At 39.6% G+C, this 22,668-nt stretch overlaps 1 protein-coding gene across 1 annotated transcript in view; it reads right to left on the bottom strand.

Annotated features, from left to right (window-relative positions):
• Window positions 1–1,053: 1,053 nt before the first annotated feature.
• The window catches only part of hcrtr2 (hypocretin (orexin) receptor 2), an 83,283-nt gene continuing 61,668 nt past the window's right edge, over window positions 1,054–22,668 (bottom strand). Inside the window, exons 4-7 of the mRNA XM_017694049.2 lie at window positions 15,335–15,450; window positions 11,268–11,488; window positions 6,421–6,542; window positions 1,054–3,603 (exon numbers count right to left, since the gene is read on the bottom strand). Of these exons, the coding sequence (XP_017549538.2) occupies window positions 3,437–3,603; window positions 6,421–6,542; window positions 11,268–11,488; window positions 15,335–15,450 (626 nt within the window). The 3' untranslated portion in view covers window positions 1,054–3,436. The remainder of the gene's footprint in view (window positions 3,604–6,420; window positions 6,543–11,267; window positions 11,489–15,334; window positions 15,451–22,668) is intronic.

The raw sequence follows: 22,668 nt of genomic DNA, 5'->3' as shown, positions 1-22,668 counted from the left end.
TGACCGGAAGGTTGCCGGTTTGATCCCCTCGGCTGACAATCCATGACTAAAGCGCCCTTGAGCAAGGCACCTAACCCCCAATTGCTCCCTGGGTACCGTGGATAGGGCTGCCCACTGCTCCAGGCAAGTGTGCTCACTGCCCCCTAGTGTGAGTGTTCACTAGTGTGCATGTATGTGGGTGTTTCACTGCATGGACAGGTTAAATGCAGAGGTCTAATTTCACAGTGTGCAAGCACAGTGACAAATACTTCTTCTTCTATTCTATCAGACTGAGCAGAAACAGTTGCAGACTGCTAATGAGAGGATGGAACGCTGTTTTCATTTTGCTAGGTTTCACGAATGACCCACCGTCTCCGTGTGGTGACACCAATGACATTGGAAAGCATCTGCTGCTGCTTGCACCACTATTTGGTTGCACTCTCTTTAGTAGCCCCTTAAGTTCTAGGTCTTAACCAGGTAACTGTGGAGTATAAACTCCAAAGTACTATACACTTAAAAAAAGATGGTTCTTTAAGGGTTCTATAGTAAAGAAAGGGTTCTATAGTAAAGAAGGTTCTATATACCATGGACCATAAGCACTCAAAGAACCCTTTTTATGATTAAATGGTTCTTCAGGATGATGGAGAATGAGCTGTAGATGATTTCTATACAGAAGCATTTCAAAAAAGGGTTCTAAAGAGCGCCAAAAAGGGTTCTTCTGTTGTGACGATGTCAAGCTTGTACCAATAGAAGAACCCTTTTGAGTGCTAAGTAGAACTCTTTGTTGTTCATGGCTCTATATAGATTCATTTTCTTCACTAAAAAACCCTTAAAGGACCATATGTAGATAATTATTCCATGCTCCAAGGCTCACACTGAAATGCTAATAGGTTCTAGGTATTATGAATGCTTAAGGGTAAGGTAGTTTCTCCTCAGTGCCATATGGTTCTTTCGGGTGAAAAGTCCAGGGTAATATAGACGTGTGCAAAAGTTATCTATTATTAACTAAATTTACACATAGAGAACATATATCTGCACATTTTAATGCATAGTTCCCCCACCTCCCCCCCAAATTTAACAAATAGGAAAAAGAAAACCATAAAATGTGGCCTGTGCAAAAGTAATGACACCTTATATATTTTATGTTAATTATGCTAAATTCCAAAATTGAATAAAAATTGTGCACTACTTTTTGCAGCAAAATGCCACGTTTAAGTGTCTTGACTGTAGAACATAAAATAAATGTAACAACACAGAAAAAAAAAGAAAGGAAAAAGTATTTTGGTCAGCCTGAATTTAGTTTCCATGCATCACATGGTTGGAGTTTCATGGTATAACATCATAGTTGGAAGTCCCTTCCCTCTGATTTAAAAGGTTTGACAGCCATTGGTCTATGTTTGGAAAAAAAAAAAAATCTACTGGACTCTCAAATGTGTAAACATAATGATTAAATATACTGTACGGTTTGTACTCTGGAAACTGGTTGTTTTTGCATATGCATATATTTTTTATGGGTGTTGAATAATGTGTACTCAAACTAAGCACTTTTAAACGTTGCCTTATGATTCTTTCATGCCTATGCGAGAAGCATTGTTTATTTCAACACTAACATCAACCTACTCACAAACTTAAGATAAAAAATGGCCATTTGACTAAATCTACCTCATTTGCATTATGGAACAAGGATGTTAATTAATTGTTTATTGTTAAAACCTTTGCATTCGACTGTGAAAAGATTGTAAACGAGCAAAGTAAGAAGAAGTCTTAGATATTATATGCAAAACTGAATCTGGGAAGTAAAAGAAAGCAGTGATTTTTATGATGGTTTTACTGAGATCTTATCATTTACTTCAGGAAACTATCGCTGTGCTGTCACTTTGTCACATGTTCCAGTCCAGTTCCAACAGCTAATTAGCAAGGCCTTCATGAACTGAATTCAGAGCGTTAGATGAGGGTTAAACACTGATCTCCACAGCACTTTGGCCCCCAGTTGGTCCCCAGTTTGACATGCCTGCCTTAGGACATATATCTTTCCTCTTCTTGGAGGAGTTTCTGATTTACTTTCCTGCTTATACATGTGACATTAGTACCGCCTCGTTACTAGAAATATTAATGAGATATGTTATTGTCATTTATCAGTTTAGTAGCTAGAACCTGTTAGCCACTTTAGTGGAACATAGTTAGACTGTCTTGGTACTTACCATCATTTTACCATAAATATCGGCACAGAACTTTAGGGACCAAACACAAAGCACTTAATTAATTGCTAGAACCTTTTGGGCATTTCAGGGTTCTACAGCAGTCCAGAGAGGCCATAAGGTGGTTATAATTTTCCTGATTGTTATTTGGGATAACAAGTTGATTATCTTGTTATCTCAAGATAACAAAGTTGTGATCTTGAGATAACAAAGTGGTTGTCTTGAAATAATGAGCTAGTTACCTTGTTATGTTGAGATAACAAAAGTTGTTAGAAAAAGTTGTAGATAATTTAATTATCGTTTAATCTCACGATAACAAGTTATCTTATGATCTCAAGATAAAGTTGTTTTCTCAAAATAATGAGTCAGTTATCTTGTTATCTCACAATAACAAAACTGTTATTCATGAATAACACGTTAAGTATGTTATAATCTTGAGCTAAATATCTTGTGATCTCGAGAAACAGCTTTTAAAAATCTTTAAATACTCATAATCATAATCTCTAACAAAAGTTTTTATCTGAACAAAAGTAGTTAATTAACATGTATCTCAAGAAGCAAAGTTACAAGATAATATTGTAATCGTGTGATCTCAAGATAACATCTTTGTCACAAGATAATTAACTCATTATCTCAAGATAACAATCCAGCAAATTATTGCAACAGCTAATGGCCTCTCTGGATTCTGCAGTGTTCAGTGTTACCCATAACAATTCATTAGTACTTGTTTGTAACCTCAAAGTTACCATTTGATACTTAAACTTTAAAAGAAATTGTTACTATTTCCTTCACAATTAAGCTGCACACAGAGTCACTGGTTCACTTTCTGTCAGCACTGTTGTATCCAGTTTATTCGTCTGCTGTTGTTTTCTCATCACTAACTGAGCAAGACAGACACAAAAGAATATCAGAGCCATGTCAGGATTCTGTAAACATCATTTCTGTGGATTATCCTGCTCATCACTCCCTCCCGCAGTAGAGTAGCAGTGAACTGAATATAAAATCCCTTGGCTTTGAGAGAACAAATGCAATCCTGCTTGTCACTTGTACCCGTCTTGGCGACAGAATGTCATTTTCAGTGTGTGTGGGTAATTCTCTGGATCTGACAGGTCTTTGTTGAAGCCCTCAGTGCATTCCAAAGGGTTAGTCAGAGCACAAAGGGGGTCTTTGAAATTTTCCCTAGTTGTGCTTTGTCCTCTAATAAGCGGTCATGGCCAGTGAAGTGGCACGCTGCGAGGATTAGCTCTCCTGGGTCAGAGCTACACGACCTGGTCCGAAATACGTGAGACGTTGTCAAAATGGCTGACTTGTGTGGACAGGGATTTGTGGCTGTCTGTGCTCATCTTGGCCCTCACCCGCTCCTTCTTCTCACCTCCGCCCGAACAGTGGCAGGTGAATGCTGCTTTGAACTCCTCTCGAAATTTACCTGTGCGACAGAACACAGCATAAACATCACTGCAGGTGACTGCAGTTTTTTGTTTATTCAATTTGAATTTTTTCTCTTGCACACTCTCAGAAGCAAAGGTACTAGACTGTTACTGGGGTGGAACCTCAGGGGGTCCATTTCAGTACCTATAGTCAGGGATCATAACTGAACCATAATCCACTGAACTGATATGTTCTAAGCTGTACTGACTCCACACACACCGTCTCGCCTCCAGGCTTTTATTCTACTGTTCTGTTTTAAAACATTCGGTTATGAAAAGGTACAAATACGAACTTTTCACCTGGAAAAACTGATTTAAGGTTCACAAACTGACCTTAGAACCACTGCTGTAGTTTTGAGGGAACATTTACACTGTTTGTACCTTGATGGATGAAAAATCTCCCTGCACAAAACCTTTATTTCTAGCAGTGCAGCACAAATGATTCTGTTAAGAGTGTAGATTCTAAGATTTTAGTCTGTATATTTGTGCTGTGTTATTTTTGATTTGAATTTGACAAATTGTTATTGTCGTTGTTAACCTGCACAATCTTCTTTATTGTGGAAAAGCCATCATTTACATTTTGTAAAGTTTTCTGTCATTTCTTGACACTGAAACAGAAGCACAGATTAGTGAATACACAGTGAATACACAATGTAAATTGACTGTAGTTCGTTATGTAACTTGCTGTGCAATCAAATAGGTAATTAATTACATTTAAAGAGCAAATCTGAAGTAATAACTCGACATGTAAGGGTTAACCTTAGGTACATACTGAGGCTTATTATTCAGTGACTACAAGGACTGCAATGCAAATTAATGGAGTTTTTCTCAGGTTATAGAAGTGTGTAATAAAACATGGTTTGGTAAGGTGTTAATTATTATTTAATAACTAATCTGAACTATGTTATGCTGAAATAACGAGTTATCTTCTTATCTCAAGATATAGTTTAGTTATTTTGTTATCCCGCAATAACAAAAGCTGTCATCTTGACATAACAAGTTAATAATCTGGTTGTCTCAAGATAAAGTTTTGTCTTTTAAATGATGACTCTGCATTTCAGTTTTCTTTGATTCAGCAAAGTGTGGTGGTGGCAGGTTTTACAGACACCAAGAAAACTGTCTTGCAACTTTGAATCGTTCCACAGCTTCCAGCTGTGAAATTCCAGATATCTAGCTTTCAAAATATAGCTTGGATGGAAAATCTTACAGCTAAGCTTAACAAGGCAAAAAAGAAAACAATAAGAAACTGGGAGAATTTATAAGAGTCTATTCAAGAAATTTAGGTTTCAATATGTTCAAAATATTCAAAATGTTATGTGATGATGCTGTTTAGTTGTATTTTTCATTTGTGTCTATTCCTAAAATGTATGTCACCGTCCTGCCTTGTTACCTGAAGATAAAATTTTTATCTTGAAATAAGTGAGTTATCTTGTGATAACAAAATTTGTTATCTTGAGATAATAAGGTGATTTTCTTGTGATTTCAAGACAACAAAGTGGTTTATCTTGTGAGCTCAATTTTGAGATTACAAGATGAACAAAATTATATTTCAAAAATAGTTCATGGCCTCTCTTGACTTCCATACTTAAGTGGTTAAAAATCTAATTTTAACAGCAAATTTGTTGAAACCAATCCTACGGAGCCCGCTGTTGACATCATGTATAAATAAAATAATGCATGACCATGACTTAGCAAGGCTTGGCAATGAGATGATCTAGTAAGTAATGATCTAGTAATGCATGGGAACGAGATCCTAATGCATGGCCAGAACTTAGTAAGGCGTGGGAACGAGATCATGGCTTCCTAAGTCATGGCCACGACAAAATCAACTCATTTCCATGCCTTACTAAGTTGTAGCCACACATTCTCCCAAGATAACATTCTCCTATGTTAATAATGTGTGGCCATGCATTATTTTTATGAACACAGGATGTCACCATTGGGGCCCCAAACAATCCTTAATATCAATATCAATACCATTTCTTTCATAACCAATGGACAGTGGTATAGAAAAGCATGTGAATACACTTCATATCTTTCCTGTTCTCTCTTTAATGGCTATAGTCAAAGCAGGTTTCACAATATCAATACAATAAAAAAAATAAAGAATAATCATTTTATCAAGTCTCATAAAATGAATTAACATTTTTCTCATGGTGTTGCCAGTTCACACCAAAACTGTCTTTTATATTTCACAATACATTGTACCACTTTGCATTACTATAACAAATATCCAATATCATATTGTAACATTTGACATTATAGTTAATGGGTTTATTACATACTAAGTGTTACTATTCAGTAACTAAAGGGACTCTAATGCAAACTGGCTGAGCTACTTGCAGGTCATAGAACTGTATAATACAATTTCAGGTCTGCTGGTGTGCATTGGCCATTTAAGGGTTTAAGGGGCATTTTATTATATTTACATTGCTAGTGGTACCAGAGCATCTCTGACTAATATGACATGTTAAAATGCATTAATGATGAACCGTCTTCAAAAAGGCGTGAACATCACAGATGTGTCTGGGTCATAATGTTGGCTCTTATCAGAGTTGCACAGCAGGGGCAGAAAGAGAATATTATTAATATTAACCAGGCTGATTAATTATTAATTCAGACGAGCTTGTTGTGAAACAAAAGGTGGGCGAATGAGTGGAGAACAATGGCCATTTAAAGGCTTTGAAGTCTCATTTTGGAAGTAGCTGCCAGAGCTGGTTGAGAAATGTGGGCTCCGGCGATGCCTCTGTGTGTCCAGCAGATGGAGAAAATGCCACATAGGGAGGCCAGCTAGAGCACATGGCTCGGACACTTACCGCTGAGGAAATTATAGATGATGGGATTGGCCGCACTGTTGGCGTATATAAGCCAGTGGGAGAAGGTGAACCAGGCATAGACTGTCTCTCTGTTGTTTGTGTTTTTGAAGGCGCCAAACACTCTGAAAAGGAGAGATGGACGAGAATACAAATACAATTTAAGGACAACTACAACTTCAGGACAAGGCTTATGAAAAAGAGACACAAGAAATATTACATTCACTTCAAAAGACTTTCAGTTTAATTTTTTTATAAGACAATAATGTATTTTGGCTGTCAGAAAAAAAAAACTTTAGAATGTTTTATAATGAATGGAGAGATTTGAAAAATTACTTTTTACTTTAACATACAGTGAAAGTTTATAATGTTTCTTTCCTTCTCCTTTAAAGTCACTTTTTGGATTTTTTTATTTTTTGGCCAGATCTACAATGTAGGTGACCTGGGCAACAGCCCAGGGGCACTCAAAGGCCAGGGCCACCAAACTTCTTATATATTTACATTCAGTTTGTTTCAAATCAAACTGGAAAGATATCGTTTTAGAGGAGCAGCATACTCATGGCTCAAGAGTTACCTTTATAATAGATATCAATATGTACAAATAAATAATATCAAGACGAAAATAGTGAAAGTTACTTGTGGAGTGCCACATTGTTCAGTGTTAGGACCCATATTGTTTACACTGTATATAAATGATATCTTCTAAAATTTGTTTTATTTGCTGATGATACTAATATCCTGGGCATCACAGGGGCCAGAACAACGGGTGGTGAGCATGGTGTGAGCCCATTGAAGTGGGATGCAGAAGGTTTGCTGGCCTGTCTGTCTGCAGGGCCTACAATATCCTGGGCATCACAGGGGCCAGTAAGCGAAGGAAGCTACTGAGGCAGCAGAAGTCGCCTCAAGGTGGCTGTGGATAAGGAGAGGAGAACCATGGGTGGGGTAGCGTTACCTGGACACAAGCTGGGGCCTGATCAACCCCAGATGGGTTGCCTGGGTGAGAGTGTATGACGTTTGAAAGACCCAAAACACTACATGACCCCAGGTAACATCACTGATGATGTGTCCAGGTTGCATCAAGCTGAGGTATGTTACAAGCTTCTGTCTGGAACAACCAGTGACAATCAGGAATAGACTGATTGACAACCAAGAATAGAGTGGTGGCAGCTGGAGAGACAGCGGACAGCCCGGAGAGACAGCATTGGGGTAGCGAGGGTTAGCAGCCCGATCTGCCTCTTCTGAGAGGAAGAACCCACTTACAAGCTACAGATCAACTTACGGAGTCATACCCCCAGGGATCTCCAAGAGGGTGGGAGAATGAGGATCCAACTTGGACAGACCAAAGGACACTGACACACAGCGATGAAAACACGACGACGAGTGCACAATGCTTTTGTGGCAAAGTGTGCAAAAATCCACATGGCCTGAAAATTCATCAGGCCAAGATGAGATGCGTGCAGACAGTACCTACAGCACAGCGCTCAGGGAACACTCCTGGTGAGTCGCAGGAGGAGCTAGGCAGAGAGCCAAACCACAGCTCCCAAAACCTCCAAGTGACACAAACTCCAAACCCATGCAGAACATCAGAACATCGTTGGGTAAAATGGCCCCAAGCTAACAAGGAGAAAGAGTGGCTCCAGTTTGACGAAAACGCCAACACCATCATGGAAGCAATAGCCAAGGGTGACGCTGATCAATGCCTCCAGAATATGACCACCATCATCATTGGCTTAGCAGCTGAGAGATTTGGACTGGAGGAGAAGAGGGCAGGGAACCTCCCCTACACCTTGAACAACAGGGCGAACAAGATCCACCAGCTTAGGCAAGAGCTGAAGAGCCTGAGGAGGAGGTTCAAGAAGGCAATGGAGGAGGAGAGAGGACCTCTAGCAGAGCTGCGCAACATCCTCCACAAGAAGCTCATGACTCTGAGGAGAGCAGAGTGGCACCAGAGAAGGAGGAAAGAGAGGGACAGGAAGTGGCCTGCCTTCATAGCAAATCCCTTTGGGTTCACAAAGCAGCTGCTGGGGAAGAAGCAGAATGGCCAGCTGACCTGCTCCAAAGCTGAGATCGATCGCCACCTCAGAGACACCCTCCATGACAGATCAAGGGAGCAAGATCTGGGCCATTGCCAGCACCTGATTGATCCACCTGCACCAATTCTGGACTTCGATGGGAAGGAGCCCAGCTGGAAGGAGATCCAGGAGGTGATCAAGAAGGCCAGAGCAAGCTCAGCCCCAGGACCAAGTGGGGTACCTTACAGGGTTTACAAGAACTGCCTGAAGCTACTTCACAGGCTCTGGAAGATCCTGAAGGTCATATGGATTATTATTGCAATATTATATAAAACTAAAGATATCTTAAATCAAAGTTTACTCTATACACTGTTCTGTCGTAGTTCCATACATGACCTACTGTGTGGAGATATGGGGGAACACATATAAAACCAACACCAAACCTATTTTCATGCTACAGAAGAAAGCCATACGAATTAGATTAGATCAGATTATTATGAACCTATTATGCATTATTTATTAAATTACATGCTTTAAAATTCAGTGATCTAGTTGACCTTCAAACTGCAAGACAATGTACGAAGCAAAAAACACTTTACTACCAAACTGTATTCAGAAGCTGTTTGCAATTAAAGACAGAAAATATTAACTATGGGGAACACATATAGTATATTGACAAAAGTGTTCACTCACCCATCCAAATAATTTAATTCTGGTGTTCCAATCAATTCCATGGCTACAGGTCTATAAAACCAAGCCCCTAGGCCTGCAGACTGCTTCTACAAACATTAGTGAAATAATGGGTCGCTCAGGAAATCAGTGAATTCCAGCGTGGTGCCGTGATCGGACGCCACCTGTGCAGCAAGTCCAGTCGTGAAATTTCCTCACTACTAAATATCCCACAGTCAACTGTCAGTGGTATTATGACAAAGTGGAAGCGACTGGGAATGACAGCAACTCAGCCACGAAGTGGTCGGCCACGTAAAATGACAGCGGATGCTGAGACGCATAGCGCGCAGAAGTCGCCACTTTTCTGGGTTTTCTGGGTTTCCATGGCCAAGCAGCTGCATCCAAGCCTTACATCACCAAGCGCAATGCAAAGCGTGGAATGCACTGGTGTAAAGCACCACCACTGGACACTAGAGCGGTGGAGATATGTTTTCTGGAGTGACAAATCACACTTCTCCGTCTGCCAATCCGATGGATCAGTCTGGGTTTGCCGGTTGCTAGGAGAACAGTACTTGTCTGACTGCATTGTGCCAAGTGTAAAGTTTGGTGGAGGGGGGATTATGTGCGGTTGTTTTTCAGGAGTTGGGCTCAGCCCCTTAGTTCCAGTGAAAGGATGTATAAAACCAAGCACCTAGGCATGCAAAGGAACTCTTAATGCTTCAGCACCAAAAGATTTTGGACAATTTAATTCTCCCAACTTTGTGGGAACAGTTTGGGGATGGCTGCTTCCTGTTCCAACATGACTGCCCACCAGTGCACAAGGCAAGTTTGGTGTGGAAGAACTTGACTGGCCTGCACAGAGTCCTGACCTGAACCTGATAGAACACCTTTGGGATGAATTAGAGCAGAGACTGCTAGCCAGGCCTTCTCATCCAACATCAGTGTCTGACCTCACAAATGTGTTTCTGGAAGAGTGGTCGAAAAATTCCCTTAAACACACTCCTCACCCTTGTGGAAAGCCTTCCCAAAAGAGTTGAAGCTGTTATAGCTGCAAAAGGTGGGCTGACATTATTTTAAACCCTATGGATTAAGAATGGGATGTCAGTCAAGTTCATATGTGTGTGAAAGCAGATGAGCAAATACTATGTATAAAATAATATATATAAAAATACATTTATATCTGTCAAAGGATGTATGTTTGTGGAATAATTTTAATAAGGAACTAAGAATATGTAGCTCACTTTGCATTAAAAAAAAACATTTAAAAAAGGGTGGGAAGCACTTATAAAACTGAGGAATGATCACTATTATGTATGAAATGTTCTGAAATGTTGATTTTCTTTCTTTTGTTATGTCCATTAATTTTATACGTATAAATTTTACTTTCATTTTTGTGTTCACTATTATTATTTTTGTTTATTTTATTTTTATAGGTGTAAACAACTTGTTAAACCAAAATACAGTAATAAAGAAAAATCTATATGTCCATTTGTCCAATAATCCATCTGTAAACCTCCAATAAACGTTCAATAAGTGTTGCATGTGATATGCACCACTGCATTGTCAGTGGCATAGTACTTATGCAATTTTACTACTCATTTTTGTACTGCTGATCATATGTGTATTGTTGTTTTAGCATATTTTTTATTAATTATCTTTACTTCTTCCATTTTTGCATCTATAAATATCTATCTATCTATCTATCTATCTATCTATCTATCTATCTATCTAGCTAGCTAGCTAGCTAGCTAGCTAGCTAGCTATCTAGAGTCTGATTATGACAGGTAGAGGAAAAAAGAAGTCAACCCCCTCCCCTGCCACTGTTTTCCATTCCTAAGACTAAGAACTAACCCAAACCTGCTTAGACTATGACTGGTATTAACAGTGAGTGACGTATCTAAAACGTCCAGAAAGGCTAGAGTGATGTTTTTCTCATAAATTTGGTTCTACTCATTTTTAATCAAAATCTGATTGGCTGATTCCTTTGTTAGTTCCTAATTATACTGGTGAGAGGCCCTCAGTCCAGCTCCTGAAGTCCTAACCAATGGGAGAGCTTGCTTGGCTGTATCTACGTAGATACCACAGAAAAAAACTATTCTGATTGGGCTGTTATTCTGCAAACGACATACAATTTACCAGCAAAAGTTAAAAACCAAGCCTGCAGAGTACCTCTTCATGATGTTGAGGACACTGATAGGGAGGTAACAGAGGGCAAAGACGAAGAGCACCACCATCAGCATGCGCGCTGTCTTCCGCCGTGCCTTCACCTGCTTGATCTCGGCCGTCACCGCACTGGTCCTGACCTTAACCGACTCCCCGGGGCCTGCAGTCTGAGCTGAGCACTGCAGGGACTTCCACTTCCTCTGCAGCACTGACGACGTCCCAGGAATCTTAGCAGAGACATACCAGTATAATTTAGACTGGTGCCTACTTTAAACTGCTGTGGTATTAGAGTCATCATACTTTTAACGCCCAGCTCTGAAGAGACTGATTTAGAAAGTTTTATCACTCTAGTTTAAGAATGTTAGAAGGAGTAAAACACATTCAGTTATCCTAATTTCTCAGCTTGACATTTGAAAAAAGTCAGAAGTTTGCACAGAGTGTTGCGGGATAGTGAACACTTTTAAGCAGGGGTACCCAATCACGATTGAACAGTCGATCGGACCCTCATTCAAACAGGCTATCAAACTTAATCACTTTCTTACGGCTTTTGGTGGTGGGCAGGTCAACATGATTAACCGATGAGAAATGTGGCCACTGTCTCTTTAATTCACTGCTAGCTACTGTAGCTACACCACAGCCATCTAAAGCACTGCTGTGAGTTTGTCTCTCTAGCGATTTAGAAAGTTTTCATTTATCAGTATCCAGTTTGTGATACGCCATTTTTGCATTTTCCTTTTGTAACCTACACGGAGTCTTTCAGAGGATGAGTGTAAGATCGAGGCACAAAGAAACCGAAAACTTACCTCCTTCATGCAGAGTGGGAGGAGGGCTAATTTTTACAGTGTCAAACTCCAAATACATGTTTGATTTGCCAAGTATTCCTCACACTTTCAAAGAAGGGTAACGTTGAGAGGCTTTTACAAACTATACATCAAAACTATGGCAATGAATCCTTAAAAATCCCAAGAAGAAAAAATTGTCCAGACTGCACAAACTTGGCTGACACCACTCAGTGCAAATCATCAGAATAAGGTTAGTGTGAATTTTCAGTCATTTGCCTTGTAATGCTGAATATTAACCTGTTATTACCTGGAGTATATTTTGGTTTGTCCATCTGAACCAAATCGGAAGGGAAATTATTCAGTAACAGCCTGAAATAAATGCAAATTTTTATTTTATTTATTTATTTATTTATTTATTTATTTATTTATTTATATTTTTTAAAAGCACCCCTCAAATTAACAGAACATGTGTTTTATGATCACACATATTCCTATATGCTTACAATTTACTGCTGAAAGCCAAAAATCTCAGACGCTCTTTGTGTTATTTTATAAAAGTAATTTTTACAGAGGAGATCACTGAAGAGATGCCATCTGTTTATAGTTTATAGCCCAGATTTGTGGAAAAACAGGTCGACTTTCAGTAGAAAAAAACAGCTTCGTTTATTATAAGGGTTTAAAATGAAATCACCACCTATTTGACTGGAAAGAAGATGTTACAGCCTCATACGACGCCCACCTTCTGAAGGAGTTTAAAGGGTTAATACAGGCATATACAGTGACTTCATGCAAATGACATGCCAATTGATGGAAATCACCTGCCAGAAGGAAAACTGGATCTATGGCAACCAAATCACAGCTGTAAATTGCATTAACAAAGTCGTTCCAGAGTGGACTCTAGTGATCTCTTTCATTAAAAACTGTCTATAATATTCTTCATTGTCTTTCTCACTGGATGATCATGAACTGGGCTTGACAAGTACTATGTATGGTATTAAGGCCTTCACACACTGAGTGCACCTATTTGCGTAATTTATTCAGACAACAACTCACTCAGACACAGACTGACTCAATCAATCGATCAATCACGGTTGTCTGAGCCATTGGCATGGCAACAAGCAAGGTAACGGAGAGGCTGTGTCAAAGAAACTACAACTTTTTGACAAATGTCAAAAGAATTACTTTGCCCTCTGCTTTGTCATGAGCACACTTCAAGGGTTCTTTAGTAAAGAAGATGGTTTTATATAGAACCATGAACACTCAAAGACCTCCTTGTGTGATTAAAGGTTCTCTGCATGGTGAAATGGTTCTTCAGATTGATGAAGAATGTCCTGTAGATGATTCTATATAGCACCTTTTTGAAAATGGTTCTTTAAAGCATCAAGAAAGGTTCTTCAGTTGTTACGATGCCAAGCTTGTACATTGTAATAAATGACTCATTAATTAACCCAAAAAATATACTTAATGTGGTAACAAGTACACTATATTTCCAAAAGTATTCACTCACCCATCCAAATCATTGAATTCAGGTGTTTCAATTGCTTTCATGGCCACAGATGTATAAAACCAAGCACCTAGGCATGCAAAGGAACTCTTAATCCTTCAGCACCAGGAGATTTTGGACAATTTTATTCTGCCAACTTTGTGGGAACAGTTTGGGGACGGCCCCTTCCTCTTCCAACATGACTTCGCACCAGTGCACATAAAGACATGGATGAGCGAGTTTGGTGTGGAAGACCTTGACTGGCCTGCACAGAGTCCTGACCTGAACCTGATAGAACACCTTTGGGATGAATTAGAGTGGAGACTGTGAGCCAGGCCTTCTCGTCCAACATCAGCGTCTGACCTCACAAATGCCCTTCTGGAAGAACGGTCAAAAATTCCTATAAACACACTCCTAAACCTTGTGGAAAGCCTTCCCAGAGGAGTTGAAGCTGATGTAACTGCAAAGGGTGGGCCGTCATCATATTAAACCCTATGGATTAAGAATGGGATGTTGCTCAAGCTCATAAGCGTGTGAAGCCACATGAGCAAATACTTCTGGAAATATAGTGTAAATTAACTAGTTCAACCAAAATTAACACTTTGAATCAATGATTATTTTAATCAATATAATATTTTGAGTTGAATGTAACTAGTTTAGCTGTTTGTTGCTACATTAAGTATTTTCATCAAGTTAATCTGATGAGCCATTTTTCAAAGTGTAACAATAAAAGAACTATTTTTGATCCTTATAAAGAACCTTTTTCCAAAAGGTTCTATACTGAACCATATTCAACACATTATTCATCAATCTGAAGATCCATTTCATGATGCAAGGAACCCTTTAATCATACAAAGGGTACTTTTAAGGGTTCATGGTTCTATATAGAACCATTGCCTTTACTACTACTTGACATAGTTTTAGCTCCTGAATGAAGCAATGAATCCCTCTCCACTGTTTGCCTGTTTTGTGAGGATCAAAATAAATCTTTCTGCACTTGAAGTTTCTTTCTGCTTGCTTGTTCATTATTTGCACAACTGTGTACAGTTTTGATGCAGAAAAAATTGTGTCATTTATTCATAAGGCCTTCAATGTGTCAATGTGCCTTAATACCCTTTAAATAGTATTTCAGTAGTTCATTTGGAGTGACCACATGTCCACTTTTCCTGGGAAAAAGGGATAAAAAAATTTGTCTAGTCAGGGATTCTTTATTCTACATGTCTACAATTCTGCTTCACCTTCATGTTGACATTTGTTTTCTACACTCCAATCAGAGAACTTGTACAGAGGAGAATTTACATTCTGTAATGTCTTCCCAGTTTCTCAAACACTAGAGGGCGCTCCCAAGCGAGTCCAAAATGAATGGGTTGAGATGGAGCATTTGAGCAAAATAGTACTTCATAAATGCTCAAGCATTCTAAATGTAAAATAATACATTCATTTCCAGCATAAAATATTTTAACACAGTGAGCGCGAACAGCGAATGAGCTGCTCCGCTCGCCAACCAATCAGCACTCAGCAGCAGTAATGCTAGCCCAGTACTGCCCAAAATCCATTTGCTGTAGAAAAAATGAAACATACAGGTGAGTTGTCTTTGTTTTTCTAGTGAAACACATCCTTCTACTGTCTAACAGTAAAGGAAAGTTCTGGGCGAGTGATTAGAAATTATTTTAATTTTTCATTTTTAGCCGATTAGCTCCACTCACTGACATTCACTGAGGACTCACGCTCATGGGCACAAACTTACAATATTACTTTGGTCAACATGTTATAAGCAGAAATGAAAGATAGAAACTCAAAGTTTTTACCTGTTGACACCAGAGCTTATGACAAATCTGGATGTACGCCAGGACCATGAGGCACAAAGGAGCGAAATAGGTAACGATAAAGAAGCAAGTGTGGTAGACCTTAGGATAGATCTCATCTGCAGCAAAGAGAACAATCACATCACAGTCGGAGAACATGTGCATAAACAAGGTAAGCAACAAAAGCATGCCATTTATGCTCCGCGGGGAGAGTTGTTTGCGCTAAAAGGAAACCACTCAGGGAAAAGCAATGCTAAAAAAGAACGAAACACATGGGGTGGGCAACTGTAGACGAACCAATTAAGGCAGAATACAATGAATATTTTCTGGTTCTGCACACAGAGAAAAACTCAGAAAAAGAAAAAAAGAAGAAGTGAATGGAAGGAAAAACTTGCAGTTTTTTAAGTGATGGGAAATTGTATTAAGCATTTGGGTCACCTAAGTGGGTAGAAAGAGATAAATCTTGCTTATTTTCAAAAGTCATCCATTGCATATGGATTCATACATGTGTGTCCTTCAAATGAGGCCATTAAGCACTTCAGGCAGCCCTATTATCAATACGTGACACTAAAAATTGAATTTCTTTCTTCACTGCAACCCAAAACATCACACGCCACTTTGAGTAAAAACAACATCAATTTCAGTTTAGACGGATGTGTCAAGGCTGACGCCACTTAATAAGCAGCAGCCATAAGACTATCATAGACAAAAAGTATGAATGTATTATACAACAGTTAGTTCTGGTCACGCAAGCTGATTGGTTGAGAAGCGTTCTAACTGCGCTGTTATTTCACCATCACATCACAGGTTTTTCACAAAGGCTGCATCACTCAAGATGGCATTGCTAAGCAACGACTTTGACAGCTGTAGGAGATGCTCGAGTCATTTAAACGTTTTTACTTCTTACTTTGCCACAAACAAAAAAAGGAACACTTTTAAGATCACAGCCGATTTAGTCTGACTCTGAAGATGAGACTACACTAAATTCCCAAACTGTTAGTTGGTTTGTGTGGGGTGCTGGAGAACGAACTGCCAGCTGTGCAGCGAGTGGGCGGAGCTCGTTACTCTGATGTAGCAACAAGCTGCTTGTTAAGGAACTGTAATTTGGCGGAAGGAACTGAACATTAAAACATATTAAACGCTGCGGTCACGGCCCATTTTATTAATTTCTTACTATATATATTTAACTGTTGTATAAAAGCAATAGAACCCTCAAGGTCATGTGTTATCACTATAACATCGTGGCTGTGATGATTTACGACCAAATACACAGCTGTAATGTTATTTTGCGATAACACACTTCCTCTTGTGTTCTCTATATATATATATATATATATATATATATATATATATATATATATACACACAGAGAGAGAAATAGCTTCATGGATTCTATTTAATAACAATGATCTTTATTTTACAGAAATACTTCACTATTTATGACATACACTGATCAGGCATAACATTATGACCATTGTCTTTGTTTCTACGCTCATTGTTCATTTTATCAGCTCCACTTACTCTGTAGCTGCACTTTGTAGTTCTACAGTTACAGACTGTAGTCCATCTGTTTCTCTGATTCTTTGTTAGCCCCCTTTTACCCTGTTCTTCAGTGGTCAGAACCCCCATGGACATTCACATAGCAGGTACTAATTGGGTGCTGGATCATTCGCAGCACTGCAGTACTACATGGTGGTGGTGTGTTAGTGTGTGTGGTGCTTGTTGTTATGCCTGATTGGTGTATGTGTTTTATGGTATATGTAACACTAGGACGTACAAACTCAGCTGTCTGTGGTGCTTATTCCCTTTTTCAAATTAGGACCTTTTGACATGTAATCCCCCCAGGAGCCTAGCACGCAGCCTTGGAAATGGACTCGATCTCCAAGTATCCTCTGGAAGATCACGTGACATGACAGGTGACACAACGCCCCTGTCAGCGCTCCAGGTCTCCAGAATATTGATAAGCATCACCTGTGTGATGTACGTGGAATAGTATATAGCCCGGGCTATAGCTTAGAGATGTTGCAAAGTATTGATTCACTCTCTGTTGATTTACTGAGCGTTTTTTTGTTGTGATATCTTTCATGTATGATCTATTGCTATTTGTGTTCGGTTCATGCGCTTTCTTCCCTGCTCCTTGGATGCGTTTGCTGTTTTCTCTGATTTTGGATTTGGACTCTGCCTGTTTTTTTTGACTACGACTTGGAACTCTGTTTATATCAGTGAAGCCCTTTCGATTACAATCATCTGCGAGTGTCTGACTGTGCTGGAATCCTTACAGAGCCGGCCAGTGAAACTCCTATAAGCATGCAACTTTGTCAAGTGCAGGTTAGGAATCCTTATTGGGTTTAGTGAACACTCAGGTTAATTCGGCTTTAGACAAATCACCCAAGTGTGAGTGTCAACAAGAACTGCTGTAATACAGCTCAGAACACAATAGAAAGAGCTACTCAAAAGAGATAAAATACACTATTGTCTACATGGCCTGATGTTGTATCTGTTACCCTCTTATCACTGTTAATAATAATACTTGTGTTGAGACCCATTTCTTGGCATTATCATCAGAGTAGCTACTCTTACTGAGATCTCTTTGCCTGTCAGTTTGACCAGTGTAGAGAAAGACCAGCACTTGTGTTTTTAATTGCTTTAAAATGATGTCAGACTCAGGAAAACGTCCTTCACTTGTTTTTATTAAAGAAGGCTGAGAGGAAGACTTCGTGTTCTGAGACACATAAGTTGGACATCCCTCCTACCACCGTCTTTTAAAGATCAGAGCATAAACTTCGTCTCCTCTGCAGACCAGTTTCTGCTCCACCACGCTGAACGGTATAAACTTTTACTGTGATGCGACGCACGTGCAGAACGTACTTAAATTTTCCGATAGGGAATGTAATCAGATACAGGTGCTTACAAACATATTATTCTTCTATTTAACTGATTATTTAGAGGATTACCCAACTCATTCAATCAGACAGAAACTGTATTCTGAATGGACTCAATTTGACTAGTCTATTCTGATTGCGGTGTTTACATGGACGGATTCTATTCCGATTGAGCTATTAGTCGGATTATTAGGCTACAAGCAAACGTGGCTCATGTTTTTATGAGAGAACTTCATTCATTAACACAGCCGTCTCTTCATCATTGAACTTTCATTTTCTGTTTTGCCTCAAGTGTTGACGTTGCCTTTATTTCACAGCAAGCAAGCAGTTAGTGGGTGGGGCTTCATGCACTTTGCATGATAAGAAGCATTAAATTTAAGTACATTGAGGTACGTACTGCAATCACATTAAGGTTTGTCACTGCATTTGTGCTCATACATAAATCTGGCCCTACATATCCAACTGTGTACAGACACTGCAGATTACCATTCAAAACAAATTTAGTGGATTTAGCTATTTAAAGCATCCAAATTGTTGAGCACACACAACCAGGCAGCCTCTAAGGAAAAAAACTGGCACTACAGTGCAAAGCTCAGGCATACAAGCCAAGCGCTGGTGTAGGGGTGTACAGCCCCCATTTTAGAGTTATGAAGCACCATCAGACCCTTCTGGGATCAACTGAAGCACATTTTATGATCCAGCACTAATCAGCACCTGACCTCACTGACGCTGTTGTAGCTGAATTCAACCAAGTCATTACAGCAATGTTCCAACATCTAGTGTAAAGCCTTCCAAAAAGAGTGGAAGCTCCCTGTTAACCCACTGGGGTCCGTGAACTCGCCTGTGCATCAAATATGATGTTTCTATATACTCCAATCAGGTATAACAGTATGACCACCACCTTGTTTCTACACTCATTGTGCATTTTATCAGCTACACTTACTATATAGGTGCACTTTGTAGTTATACAAAACACTGCTGTGTCTGACGCACTCATACCAGAACACCACCCACTAACACACCACCACCACGTCAGTGTTACTGCAGTGCTGAGAATGATCCACCACCCAAATAGTACCTGCACTGTCTGGGTCCATGGGGGTCTTGACCACTGAAGAACAGGGTAGAAGGGGGCTAATAAAGTATCAGAGAAACAGATGGACTACAGTCTGTAACTGTAGAACTACAAAGTGCACCTACAACCCCAATTCCAATGAAGTTGGGTCATTGTGTAAAGCGTAAATAAAAACAAAATACGATGATTTGCAAATCCTTTTCAACCTATTTCTCAATTGAATGCACTACAAAGACAAGATATTTCATGTTCAAATGGATAAACTTTAATGTTTTTTGCAAATATTGACTCATTTTAAATTTGATGCCTGAAACATGTTCCAAAGAAGTTGGGACAGGGGCAACAAAAGACTGGGAAAGTTGAGGAATGCTCAAAAAACACCTGTTTGGAACATTCCACAGGTGAACAGGTTAATTGGAAACAGGAGAGTGTTATGATTGGGTATAAAGGGAGCATCCCTGAAAGGCTCAGTCATTCACAAGCAAGGATGGGGCGAGGTTCATCACTTTGTGAACAACTGCGTGAGCAAATAGTCCAACAGTTTAAGAACAACATTTCTCAACATGCAATTGCAAGAAATTTAGGGATTTCATCATCTACAGTCCATAATATCATCAAAAGATTCAGAGAATCTGGAGAAATCTCTGCAAGTAAGCGGCAAGGCAGAAAACCAATATTGAATGCCCGTGACCTTCGATCCCTCAGGCGGCACTGCATTAAAAAGCGACATCATTCTGTAATGGATATTCCCACATGGGCTCAGGAACACTTCAGAAAACCACTGTCAGTGAACACAGTTCGTCGCTCGATCTACAAGTGCAAGTTAAAACTCTGCCATGCAAAGCGAAAGCCACATACCAACAACACCCAGAAACGCCGCCGGCTTCTCTGGGCCCGAGCTCATCTGAGATGGACTGATGCAAAGTGGAAAAGTGTCCTGTGGTCTGACGAGTCCACATTTCAAATTGTTTTTGGAAGCCATGGACGTTGTGTCCTCCAGGCCAAAGAGGAAAAGGACTGTCCAGATTGTTATCAGCGCAAAGTTCAAAAGCCAGCATCTCTGATGGTATGGGGGTGTGTTAGTGCCCATGGCATGGGTAACTTGCACATCTGTGAAGGCACCATTAATGCTGAAATGTACATACAGGTTTTGGAGCAACATCTGCTGCCATCCAAGCAGCGTCTTTTTCAGGGGCATCACTGCTTATTTCAGCAAGACAATGCCAAGCCACATTCTGCCTGTGTTACAACAGCGTGGCTTCGTAGTAAAAGAGTGCGGGTACTAGACTGGCCTGCCTGCAGTCCAGACCTGTCTCCCATTAAAAATGTGTGGCACATTATGAAGCGCACAATATGACAATAGAGACCCCGGACTGTTGAGCAACTGAAGTTGTACATCAAGCAAGAATGGGAAAGAATTCCACCTACAAAGCTTCAACAATTAGTGTCCACAGTTCCCAAACGCTTATTGAGTGTTGTTAAAAGGAAAGGTGATGTATCACAGTGGTAAACATGCCCCTGTCCCAACGTCAGGTGGGTTGATTATAGGTTGAACAGGATTTGCAAATCATCCTATTCTGTTTTTATTTATGTTTTACACAACATCCCAACTTTATTGGATTTGTTTATTGGATAAAGTAAGTGAAGCTGATAAAATGGACAATGAGCACAGAAACAAGTGGTCATAATGTTATGCCTGATTAATGTATGATTCTCTATCTTTGTTATGATCCAGCACAGAAATACAGTTCAAACATTTTTTTTTTTAAATTCTGTAAAGCCACCCTTTCCATTCCATCTGATCACCTTAACTCTTCGTTCTGCATTCAGTCCACATCAGAGACTTGTGTGAAACAGCATACAGAGAGTTTGCAACTGTGATGAAGTAGTGATAAAGATAATGGAGCATTTTGGTATGAAACATATGAGGATCATTTTATATGAAGAGTACAGCAAAGTTGCTGCTGTTGGAACAAGACCTTGTATCTCCATTTATCTCCAGTGTCTATTGCCTTTTACATTGTGAATTAATTTTATGATGACTGGACCAAAAGAAACAGCCCAAAATTACTTAGATTGTCAGTTTAGTGCATTGCCAATGTTGATTTACCATTAAAATCTTATTCAGTCTAGGCTTACTCTCCAAACAGTAAAGGGGAGATGCTATTAAAAAACCCTAATGACCCTTTGGTCTAAAATCATAATGCCATAGGAGTGTCCCTAAACATTAAAACTCATTAAGAGTTCAAAAATTTATAAGTATAAACAGATATTTCCAAACCCTGTCCCTTACCCACACTGTGCTCTTACTGCTAGGCCACCCATCAAACCTGTGTTGTGGTGTGAAGCTCATTTAGCCAGCTCTCTGAGCTAACACTAGCTTCTAGTACTAATGTGGACAGTATAGTGGAGTGAAAGTAGCTAAGCTAGAAGCTCCACACACAAACTCATGAAGATTTGAGTTCTTACTCTCTACACTAGTGTTACTGGACCTTCAGTGAGCTGGGATCAAACCTGTGCTGTTGGTGTTCGAAGCTGTAGCATGCTATGGCTATGGTTATCACTTGCTACATAGCATATTTAGCATGTTTCAGTATATTATAACATCATTTTAGCACTGATATAATTTTTAAATACTAAAAATATATATCTATTTTAGCTAACTGATAACTGCACATTTAAAACAGCTCAAACAGGTCAGCATGTCATAACCCTCTCATTAGTATACTTTTAGCATTTGGACCCTAAGAGGTTATTAAGCTGCTAGGGAGCAACTCACAAGATTTTAAAATTTTGTCAAAATAACATCCAAGAGGAGTTCATTATTAAAAACCATGTTTTTAGACATAATGTAGAAGCTCCACACCAGGAGGGGCCAAACTGTCTGTTTTAGCTAAAAACAAATGTTCTTCTTCTTCTTCTTTCAGCTGCTCCCTTTATGGGTTGCCACAGTGGATCATCTGCCTCCATCTTGCCCGATCCATTGCCTCCTCTACTTTCACACCGAACATCTCCATGTCCACCTTCACTACATCCATAAACCTTCTCTGAGGTCTACCTCTTCTCCTTCTACCCGGCAGCTCCATCTCCAACTTTCTTTGCCCAATATATCCACTATTCCTCCTCAACACATGTCCAAACCATCTCAACCAGGCCTCTCTGGCTTTATCTCCAAACTGCTCCACCTTCACTGTCCCTCTGATCTGCTCATTTCTAATCTTGTCCATCCTTGTCACTCACAACGAAAATCTCAGCATCTTCATCTCTGCCACCTCCAGCTCAGCCTCCTGTCTTTTAGACAGAGCCATAGTCTCCAAACCATACATCATAGCAGGACGCACTACTGTCTTGTAAACCTTCCCTTTCACTCTTGCTGCTAT

This window comes from Pygocentrus nattereri, chromosome 5 (assembly GCF_015220715.1).
Source record: "Pygocentrus nattereri isolate fPygNat1 chromosome 5, fPygNat1.pri, whole genome shotgun sequence".
NCBI classification, from domain to species: Eukaryota; Metazoa; Chordata; class Actinopteri; order Characiformes; family Serrasalmidae; genus Pygocentrus; species Pygocentrus nattereri.
The sequence above is the reverse complement of the archived record's forward strand: the minus strand, read 5'-3'. Positions and strand labels throughout refer to the sequence as shown.